Source organism: Eptatretus burgeri, chromosome 2 (genome assembly GCF_056783735.1).
Source record: "Eptatretus burgeri isolate ZD-2024b chromosome 2, Ebu_testis_v1, whole genome shotgun sequence".
NCBI classification, from domain to species: domain Eukaryota; kingdom Metazoa; phylum Chordata; class Myxini; order Myxiniformes; family Myxinidae; genus Eptatretus; species Eptatretus burgeri.
This window is the reverse complement of record NC_140962.1, coordinates 62,541,640-62,553,737: the sequence shown is the minus strand read 5'-3', so window position 1 is coordinate 62,553,737 and position 12,098 is coordinate 62,541,640. Positions and strand designations below refer to the sequence as shown.

Sequence of the window (12,098 nt, the reverse complement as noted above, 5' to 3'; positions counted from 1 at the left end):
TTTTTTGGATGCAGGACAGGTCATATATTTATGCTTCAGTTGTATTGCATTCATATTTATTGTCTATTATACCAAATCTATTCCAAACATTCATCTACAATATAATGATTTGTTCTATCAAAAAGTGCACATTCTATCAACAGCTTGAATGATTGATTTTTGTTGTTGTTGTTGTTGTTGTTGGAATATTTATCCACAAGTGACATTGGAAATCCACGAACGACGTTTCTGACGATGCAAATATAGAAACCTCCATATAGATTGTTAAAAAAAATTTTATGGAGGGGGTCCCAGACTTAATATTGCCCCAGGGCCCATTCTGGCTCTCAGCAGCCCTGTGTGCGAGCCAATTCTTCCGGCAGCAAATTTGTAATTGCACCTATCTACACTACTTCGGTAAATGTGTACAAATTATACTTTGAAAATTTTTTAATGTACGCTCAAAATGTGCTCGATCAAATGGTCATATAACATATGGTGAAGTTTCAATTTCCTCGAGTGAACGGTTTTCAATGTATGCTCTTAACAAAATGCAGACACATACATGTACGTACGTTCATTCTACGCTCTACTTACGCGACCGGTTGTTTAACCCAGCTTTTCGCTTCACGAGCATGGGCTGAAAGCAATCCTGTACAAGTAAACACTGTCATAGGAGTGCTGAAATTTTCTTGTGAGGAGTCATGAGAATTGAACTTATGCCAGTATGGGAAATGCAACAAGACTTTTCTCATGACACTTCACCACCAAGCCGTCTGGCACTTTATTGGGTGAACCTGAACCACCATGAAGACAACTTTAATATATATATATATATATATATATATATATATATATATATATATATATATATATATATATATATATATATATATATACACACATGTTGCGGCCACGGGTACCGAGACACCAGCTTGTCACTCAGGGGATTATTCCCCGGTTGTCCTCGGTAGAGCCGGACCTGGGGCCACCGCTCACAATTAACGTTGTGGTACGGTGGGTTGTTTTAGAACCACGAACGCCACCCAGTCAACCACGAGTTCCAGTGTCCACCGTCTAATTATTCCGTTTAACTGGAGGTCACGTGGTTACCTGAGCGGGAAGCGCGCCCTCGGCAAAGCACCAATGTTAGCACGCCCTCGGGCGGCAGAGCGTTTTAACCGCCGGTGCGTGCCGACTATTTTTGATCAAATCTGTGGTAATTACCTCCCAATTTATCTCCGTTCGGCCAATGCTAGACCAATTGAAGGAAACGACAAACACGGACAGGTTGGAAATCGACAAATAATTTATGAATGATACAATAAATAAATAAAAATAACTTTTTTTTTCTGGGGTAAATAATGAATAAATTTCAAAGCAAAATCAATCAAAATGCCAGGAAAGAGACAAAGAGCAGATGCTTATTGGGGGTTGACTTACTTACAGCTAAACACAGACATGGGTACCCAACAGATCATTCTGAGGGGGGGGGGGGTAGAAGAATCGTCAAGCTCACCAGAGTAGTCGTCCATGAAGTGAAAATGGCCTGAAATGTGTGCGTGCGTGTCACGTCTGTCGCCGGCACCCAGCCTTGCCGTGCACCCTCTCTCGAACAGCCTTGAACGCCAATCGACGTCTGGGAGTGCACCGAGATCGTCTGTCGCAGGTTTAGACCCTGGTGCTGCGACACGGGCAGTTCCTCACACTTCACGAAACTGGTGACGTCCAGGGACCCACACAGTCCATCGGTGACTGACCTGCGCCTCACTCGTTGGCGTTGCTCACACCCACACGCTCTTTTGCTCACTTGTGGGCTTGCACGCTTCCTCCTCCTTTTCCTCTCTGGCTTTCTTTCTCTTTCTTCTCTCTGCCTCCTCTTACTTCTCTCGCCTCTTTTCCTCTCACTTTTCTCTCCGGTTCGCTTCTTCCCTCACGTGCTTCAACTCTCGCTTTCTTTTTCGTTCTCTTCTCCCTCCTCTTTCTCTCACCTCCACTTTCTTTTCACTTCATTTTATATCTGTGGGCCATCTCGGTGGGCGCAGAGTCACCTAGCTCACCCCGCCCCACTTGCGCACAATTACCATGACGACCTGTGCGCTCTCAAAAAAGGCGGGCATCGGCGCTCGCGAAAGAAATGTTGCTGAGGAAAAATAAGAACATGCGTCAGAGCTCGTGAAAGAAATGTGTGTAAACGTGTCTGTCGTAAAGAAAAAATAACTTCACATAAGAGAGGGGATCTATTCTTTACCCTTGTCAATGCATCACATTTAAGATCCCATTAGACATGGGGATGGGGCAAATCTGAACATGCATTTAAGGAAATAACTGTCTGAGGACCTGGATGTGTGGATGCATTCATCAGACCGGATTCTGAAATCTGGAACAATATATATATATATATATATATATATATATATATATATATATATATATATATATATATATATATATATATATATATATATATATATAAAAGCCTGGTGTTGCCTTAGTGGTTAGGGTGGTGGCTTGGGATCCCAGGGTCCTGAGTTCAAGCCCCGTTGGCTGCTGAATTAACACCAGGGGGTTGACTCAGCCTGTCATCCTTCCGAGGTCGGCGAAATGAGTGCCAGTGTACTGGTCCCGGTGTATGCCCCGGTTAGAATAGGTGTACCATATCCCTGTGTGTCGTAAGAGGCGACCAGGGTTGGTGTCAGGAAGGGCATCCGGCCATAAAACATTGCCTCAAGAAAAAGCCAAACCCCTGCACAGCAGGGAAAATTGGCTGTAAAAACGGTCATTATATATATATATATATATATATATATATATATATATATATATATATATATGTGTATATGTATATATATGTGTATATGTGTATATGTATATATATATATATATATATATATATGTATATATATATATATATATATATATATATATATATATATATATATATATATATATATATATATATATATATATATATATGTATATATATATGTCAACATCAGTTAAACTTCATGTAACATATGAGGACATGATTGGAGAAGTGCTTACTATATATATATATATATATATATATATATATATATATATATATATATATAATAAAAACATACATATGTACATACGTATCTATCGAAACGTGTGGAGTGTGACGAGCACTCCCCGATCCCCATTGGATGCAGTCCTACACCAAAGCCTCACCTCCAACACAGAGACCTCGGCTCGGTGACTGTCAAACAGAAAGATTATTTGATCATCAGTTAAACATCAAGCGGAGCCACCGATTCAGATTTAGGGCTTATTTGCCCTCATCAGGATGGCATACCGATAAATATCTAACTAATGATGACCTCATTCATCGCTTATACATCAGATGCACCTCCTGATTATTACGGTGAGCATCGCCGCGGGTTATGTCTCGCATGGCAAAATTGCATAATCCGCACAGAGCAACCGTCCGTCTGCCACCCAGACAATTGTTCCTGCTAATGCAAACCATTCAACCAGAAGGCACGTGATGTGATCTGTGGGCAAATGGAAACATGTGGAGTGTGTTGAGCACTCCTCCAATCCCCATTGGACACAGTCCTACACTGTGTGTTTTGGGGGGAGAGAGGTTAACAGTAGAGTTGAAGGGCAAGATAGAGGGATACTTGGACAAACAATGGGTGTGGGGAGGAATGGGAAGCAGGAAAGACCAGGATGGATGATGCAGAAGGAAGTTCAATGGAGGGAAAAACTAGAAGTTTTGAAGGAGAAAGGCATTAACTTGGGGTATTGGGATGGGATGTGAGCTTTAGTGAGGGTAGAAACGATCATGGTTTTGGATTGGGGATGATCTAAGATGCTGTTGAATTGCTGTCTTGAAAATCTGGAGGGAAGAATGAGGAGAAGATTGGGACCAAACTCTGTGCAGAGCGTTGGTGCTGCTTAAGCAGTCTCCTTGGCTATTGGGCACAATCCTGGATGGGTCACCACTCCGCCACAGTATACCAGCATGCTGGCACTCATTTTTCTGACCTCGGAAGGATGACAAGCCGAGTTAACCCCACCTGGTATTAATTCAACAGCTGAGCGGGATTTGAACTCAGGACCCGAGGATCCAAAGCCCGCCACCCTAACCATTAAGCCAACACCAGGCGAAGAATGAGATTGAAGAGAATGAGGAAGTTGATTCCACAAGTGGGGAAAAAGAGGAATGAAAGAGGTTCGAGCCATGATCCTACATTTAGGTAGTTTCCCCAGAAGGGGGTTGATGGTGTACCATATGCACCCATCAGAATTTCAAGGACATGATTAGAGAATGAATAAATTAATGCAGTACACAGGAATTGAGCTGGAGATCCCAGCACCAGGAGCCATGTGCTCAGATAGGAGCATGACACAGACCACCCTGAAGTGCATAATGTCTGAAAAGTGGAAAATTAAAATGCAAATATGGGGTTGGCATTGTTTTCCTCCCAGACTCGTGTCATAATGGTGAGAGTGTCTGTTCTGAGTTTGGGAGGTCGGTAGTTCAAACTCCGGCCGAGTCATACGAAAGACTTTAAAAAAAAAAATGGTACTTTCTGCTTCCTCGATTTACTCTCAGCATTTACAAAAGGATGGAGAATGGACAAACGATGCTGGGAAGGCAATGGCACACCACCTAGTATAACCCTTGCCAACAAACTGCTTCAGCAACACCAATGCTCTGTAACAGAGTATGGTATCAAAAAATTGTTTTCTTAAAAGTGGAGTTTCCCTTGAATGGAAATATAGAGAAAGTAGAAAACTATAATTTAGCAGATTTACTTGCATTCTCTCATAGTTTAATGGAAGAAGGACATGATTTGAAGTTGACATGCATTATCAAATGACTTGTGAAAAGATTTAGCAAACAGATCGGATGGTTCAACTGTATTTTCCAGATCACATGTGAAGATTATTTATGTATATTTTTCTCTCCTTCACTTCTCTTTACCCACCCTTCCCAACTCCCTTCAAAATGAATTGGATACAATAGTCAGACATTCCAAAAAAAGATGTAGTGAGGTGTGTGTACATAAATAAAATAATAAACATTTTACACACAAAAAAAAAAGTACATTAAAAAAGAAAAGTCGTTTGTGTGCCTTGGGCTATTGTGAATATCTCATTTGTATTTCTTTATTGAATGGCTTTTGTATCCCTTTTCACAGATTCTATTTCTTCTTGTGCTTCCCCCATTACATTTTGTGGATGAAAGGTGTACATTTGAAATGCACTCATTAAGATGAAATTTTGAAACTGTCCCATTGTAGACAAAATGCCCTCAGACCAAGAAATGGCATCCAGGCTCGCAGCGCTTCTCCGTGACGATATGAGTGATCTCCCATCTGTGCCTGAAATCGAAGCCAGACTGGCTAAGCTGCAGGGGCTGCCAGCAGGCAGTCGGGGTCAAAGGCCAGTAAGTAATTAAAGCTATTTTTTGATGGTCAAAATAAGTTTAATAGACTTGCTCTCCATATGTACTGCACTGTAGATGTTTTATCTCATTAAAGTCTGGAGCATATGAGACAGTCTAACATACAGTATTCGGAATAATCATGGTAATGATGAGGAAAAAGGGTATAAATGTCAAATACGATGGGAATGTGTGCCCCTTTCATTATAGCAAAATGAATTGCACCAGAGTGGAGTCACGAGTTTTGACTCGTGTTTTGACTTGTCGATCTGTACAGCCAGAAAGTATCACACCAGGCTGTAAAGGTAAAGGTTAGTTATATTATGCCCAATAGTAGTCGTATGACTCCAGCATTTGAATAATTTCCAGGACTGACATGCCACGTGACAAGCATTTAGAAATCAGAGTATAGGCCAGTGAAAAATTAATTTGGTTGGGGGGGGGGGTGGAGGGTGATGGTGGTGAATCATGTACCAGGAATGTGAATTGATTTAATTTGGCTGACTCCCCTGGTCCCTTAAAAAAAATTCACTCACCAGAATCATAAGCTGTAAACACATATGTATTATGTAATATGTGGATTGTCCATTAAGGTTTATGGGAGGGGCAGGTGGGGTGGAGGTCTCACCTTTAAACATGTTACATAGGTTATATGACGGAAGCTGTCAATGGTACTTACTGACTGCTTGTTCGCAGGTGCATCTCCCACCCGAATCAAGAACTCAGACTGAGCAAATGACTGATCTCCTTCAGCAGATGGCAAAGGAAGCAGAGCTGGACAGTCGCCAAGGAGCAACTGTGTCTGCAGACAGTGAGTTCTGGTCAGTTGTATTGGCATATAACTGGGTTTGGCTTATTTTTTCAAATTGTAAAAGAAAAAAAACGAAACACATTTATCGATATATGCAGTACATCTTGTATATTATTTCCGAGTTTGTGGTTTCGTGTCGCGCTATCTTCGACTTTGTTCTGCGCTCGAGTAACGTGATATTCGGCTTTCATTATCTCAAAGACCATATGAGGTGCATGGTACAAAAAAAGTAAATAAAATGGTTCTGAAACGGTGAAATCGTATTCCACTTACTGCATTAAAGTAAAATTACTACTGATACTCTGCATCAGTTCCTTTCTCGAACACACCCACCCCAACATGTCACGCAGAGCGCGGGTTATGCTAGTAGGGATTTAATTTTCTGTTGATGCGAACACAGCTTATCCGAAATGCTTGCATAATTTATTCATAACGTCATTATTCATTCCTCACAAGCCCACCCACCAACTCAGCAGGAGGTGTGTGCGTGTGCGTGCGTGTGCGTGCGCGTGCGTGCGTGCATTTCTGTTTTTGTTAACTTTTTTGTCATTAAATTTTCAAGAAATCTTGATTATATGAATACGGAGAAGCCAAATTAATAATTTAGTCTCGGAGTCGAAGGCCATGGTCACATAAATTGTCAATTTTCATTTAATTGACTTGAAATTTGAACAGAATTTATATATTGGATCACTGAATTGATTCATCGATCAAAAGCTTGAAGCAAATTGTTTTTGAGGTCCACAGGTGAAAGTTGCAAGTTCCATCTATGACCACTCATTCGTTTGTCTGTTTGTCTGTCCTGGCCGTAACGTTTTTACCATGTGAGCTTTTGTCATCAAATTTTCTTGTCATTTGTATAGATCACTTATTTTTATGATTTAGCCTCCCCATCTCCCCCATTCTGATTTTAAGCGGTCAAAGGTGACACGAGGTGACAATAAAAGTAAATATTCCCAGAATGCAAATGAAATTGAGAGACCTTTTGAAGACCTAAATCATTTGGGACCTCCAGAACATGCATGGGATGATGTTGCTCCCAGAGTCTCGTATGAACAAGCTCAACAGGAAGATGAAGGTTTAGTAGAAGAACAACACTTGCCTCACGAGGAAGCTGATGACAACGTTGACTTGGCTCCTGAAAGACAGCAGGCAAGATCGGACCTTCAAGCATGCTACTCATCTGAACTAGAAAAGGAGTTGACACCACAGCAATACAGGACAATGATGCGAAAATTAAATGGTAAACAGATGAAAATCCTAAAACTGCATGGCAAGTGGTGTAAAGACATGATACAGGCTCTCAAACAAGACAAGGCAATATCTGTGTACATGATCTTCTTGATTGGACCAAGGGGTGTTGGCAAGAGCCATATCATCAAGCTGGTTCACAATTAAATGAGGAAACTTCTCAAGCCACTGTCTGGATACTTTGAGCCAAATGACTTTTGGGTGATCCTTACTGCTTTTTGAAAAGATGGAATGACTGCATTCTGCGATGAACTTCACTGCTGGTCCGAAGAGCAAAAAGGAATACCAGGCACTGAGCAGCGAGAAGCTCAACACGATAAGGTCTTGACTCGGAAAGCTCAAGTTGCTGATAATATAGATGAGGTGTCTATGGTTGGTGCTGATCTCCTATACCACCTCCATCGCCGGCTACAAAACATCACTATGAAGAAAGATCCTGATTCAAGATTTGGTGGAATCAGCATATTTGCCGTAGATCTCTGCCAGCTTCAACCTGTCAGCCAAAACCATGTTTTTGCTCTACCATCAGACGTAAATGCCAGGTTTCACGGATCATTGTGGGAACAAAACTTCCAAATGATTGAGCTGACTGAGAGTTTGTGGCAAAGAGAAGACAAAGATTTTGCAGAGATTATAATGTGTGTCTGTACAGCAACATGCAAAGCAGCTGATATCGACACCTTGAAGTCCAGGGAGATAACCAAAGACATCATGTTTCATCCAGAGGATGCTCCTCTTGTCTTCAAAACGAACAAGGAAGTCGATGAGCACAATTTGACTCTCATGAAAAAGATTGCTGCTCAAGTGTTTGACATAGAAGCCATAGACAAGAAAAAATGATGTGCACACTGGCTTGATTGATGTTGTGATATCAACAACATTGTCAGATACTGGTGGATTGTGGGAATTGGTGTTGATAGCTGTAGGAGCACATGTTATGGATACCATCAACATTGATGTTTGTGATGGTTTTAGCCAATGGTGTATGTGGCACTGTTATAAGCCATAGACAATTCAGGCTTTGATGTCCATGCTATTTTGGTCAAATTTGGGTGATCGTGTTGGGAGAGAAGCCACAATCAACAGCCAGTACAAGCAGACATATCCTGGAACTGATCCCTTCAAATAGCAAGAAGTCAACTTTTACCCTGGCAGAGGCAGAACTTCAATACAAGCCACACGTGCACAATTTCCACTCACTTAGGTGGGGTTGCACTATACATACAGTGCAAGGAAAAACATTGGACAGGATTGTTGTCTCAATGGAAGGAAAAGGCAGATTTATGCCTCGCCAAGCATATGTTTCCTTGAGCGGAATCAAAACCTCGAGTGCTCTTCACATACTTGGGTTGAATGAAAGTGCAATTTGTGTCAACACAGCTGTTAAAGAAGAAATGAATCGACTTCATGGCAATATTACTCGACTGGTTGAGCTTCCACAGACGCAGAGTCTTGGAGGTGGTTGGCTTAAAATTGGTTTACTGAACATCAGGTCACATCTGGAACATCTACTGGCAATGAAAGGTGACATCACCATGACATCAGCAGATGTTCTTTGTTTTTTGGAAACTTTCCTTGGAGAATGATAAAAGCTCAACTGCAATGCACAACTTCGGCCTGAAAGGAAGTGTTTCATAGCTAAAAGACCACACTCTGTGAACTTGGACCAGGGAGGCATAATAATGATGGCACCACCAGGAACGTCACCAATGAATCCAAACCCAGACATTAAAGGTATAACACAGAAGGAAACCAGATGGGCACTCGGTGGAGCACATACCTCCACCACGCAATGCCTGATCCATGAAAACATACCGGGCCCAACACTTTTTTGAAATGTCATACTCTATATCGTTTTTGGCCCTGTCTCTCAATGGTCCAGAATCACTTTATAAATTAAGGTAATGCTCGTAATTCAGATTCTGATTTTGATCTTCACCAAAATCGAATCAAATTGTCCTTGTCACACACCCAACCTATCCGTCCACCAAGTTTCGTCCAAATCCGTCCACAACTTTTTGAGATATCATGCAACTTATCGGTTTAGCTCTATCTCTCAATGGTGAAGAATCACTTTAAAAAAAATTGTCAGATTCAGATCTTTATCAAAATTGAATCAATTTTTCATCACACACCCAAATAAAAGTGTCCACCAAGATTTGGCCGAATTCGTCCACAACTCTTTCAGAAACCGTGCTATATATAATGTTTGGCCCTATCTCTCATTGGTAAAGAATCACAAAAAAAATTATAGTAGCCGGATCCGGATCTTCACCGAAATCGAATCAGTTTGTCCTTGTCACACACCCAATCTCTCCACCAAATTTCATCTGAATCCGTCCACAACTTTTAAAGATATGCTGTAGACAAACAAACAAACAGACAGGAATGAAAACATAACCTCCTTCTGCCTTCAGTGACAGAGGTAACAAAAATCGACATTGTCACCATGTACAAATCACCCACGACAAGCTCTCCTTTATTTGAGGCCAAATTACAAGATGTGCTGACATCTTTGGATATCCAGCAGCTGACTGTTGTACTGGGCGACTTCAGCTCCGACCTTTTGAGTACTCCAGAACGTACCATCATACAACTGATGATAAAATATGGATTTTGCCACTGTCTCAGGGCCAACTACAGACTACGTCATTGCTGGACCATTTGTATGCAAACAAAGATGTGGATTTAGTAATGGAAATTGTGGACACTTATTATTCAGACCACGATGCAGTATATGCATCAATAAATCTTTAGACTGTTTTATTATGTAAATGTGAGTCTACGAGGATCATTTCTGATAATATAACTCATGTTATGTGCTATACGAGAGTGCAAATGTATTGCTGCTCTCTGATGATTCATTGTGTGCTTTGTAATGATTAGTAAATGGATATATTCTACAGTATTATAATTGGTGACATTATGATGACGAGTAAGTGAAATGACACCAGTGATAATAATGATTACTTGGAGACAATGTTGATGTTTAATTAGAATGGCATTCATTGGTTAAGTTGATTAACTTAAGCTGATCTTTCCATCATTCTTTTTAATTGTGTACCTTTAGTACATAATACGAAAGCGGTCATAAAATCTGTTCCAATACAGAGTCGACTCCTTCAAAAAGTGTTATAACTGGTATAACTGATTGTATACACATGTACATGATGATGTGCTACTGTTAAGATTAACTGTAGAAGCCCAACATTTTAAGCATTCCAATATGATCGAGAGCAGCCACATGCAGGTGTAACAGCCCATGCATAGTACTGTATTTTACTCGTACATCTAAAAGGTAGTGGAATTAAAGGTCCCATGGTTTAACCAGTGAATGAGGTGTATTCATGCAGTAGAATATCATCTTGGACCCAATATGTTCTACTGGATCAGGCATTGAGTGGCGGAGGAATGCGCTTTCCCAAGTGCCCTTCTACTTGGTAATGGAACATCTTCTTCCTCTTTCGGCTAGCTCCCGTTAGGGGGTCGCCACAGCGGATCAACCGTCTCCATTTCGCTCTATCCTCCACATCTTCCATTGACACTCCAACCACCCGCATGTCCGCCCTCACCGTATCCATGAACCTCTTCTTTGGCCTTCCTCTTCTCCTCCTGCCTGGCGGCTCCATCTTCAACATCCTTCTCCCGATATACTCCGCTTCCCTCCTGTGCACATGTCCAAACCATCTCAATCTCGCCTCTCTCACTTTCTCTCCAAACCCTCCGACCTGCGCTGTCCCTCTAATAAACTCATTTCTTATCCTATCCATCCTCGTCACTCCCAACGAGAATCGCAGCATCTTTAATCTGCCACCTCCAGCTCCACTTCCTGTCTTTTTGTTAGTGCCACCGCCTCCAAACCATACAACATAGCTGGTCTCACTACCGTCTTATATACTTTCCCCTTCACTCTTGCAGCTACCCTTCTGTCACAAATCACTCCTGCAACTCTTCTCCACCCACTCCATCCTGCCTGCACTCTCTTTTTCACTTCTCTCCCACACTCTCCGTTACTTTGGACAGTTGATCCCAAGTATTTAAACCCATCCACCTTCCCCACCTCAACTCCTTGCAACCACACCATACCACCACCCTCCCTCTCATTTACGCACATGTACTCCGTCTTACTCCGACTGACTATCATTCCCCTTCTCTCCAGTGCGTACCTCCACCTCTCAAGGCTTGCTTCAGCCTGCTCCCTACTCTCCCTACAGATCATGATGTCATCCACGAACATCATAGTCCATGGAGACTCCAGTCTGATCTCGTCCGTCAACCTGTCCATCACCATTGCAAACAGGAAAGGGCTCAGAGTCGATCCTTGGTGCAATCCCACTTTTACCTTAAACCGGTCCGTCATTCCTACTGCACACCTCACCGCTGTCACACTGTCCTCATACATATCCTGCACGATCCTCACATACTTCTCCACCACTCCCGACTTCCTCATACAATGCCACAACTCCTCTCTTGGCACCCTATCATAAGCTTTCTCTAAATCCACAAACACACAATGTAACTCTTTCTGGCCTTCCCTATACTTCTCCATCAACATTCTCAAAGCAAACATCGCATCAGTGGTGCTCTTTCCTGGCATAAACCCATATTGCTGCTCACAGATTGTCACCTCTCCTCTCA

At 41.8% G+C, this 12,098-nt stretch overlaps 1 protein-coding gene across 15 annotated transcripts in view; it reads left to right on the top strand.

The window, feature by feature from the left end:
• ZFYVE19 (zinc finger FYVE-type containing 19) overlaps positions 1 to 12,098 on the top strand; it is a 58,558-nt gene that overhangs the window by 16,116 nt on the left and 30,344 nt on the right. For all 15 annotated transcript variants that reach the window (XR_015055062.1, XR_015055061.1, XR_015055058.1 and 12 more), the window contains 2 exons: positions 5,256 to 5,401; positions 6,095 to 6,209. Coding sequence is in view for 6 of the 15 variants with exons in the window: in XM_085869534.1 (XP_085725660.1) it covers positions 5,256 to 5,401; positions 6,095 to 6,209 (261 nt within the window). In the remaining 9 variants the exon portion in view is untranslated. The remainder of the gene's footprint in view (positions 1 to 5,255; positions 5,402 to 6,094; positions 6,210 to 12,098) is intronic.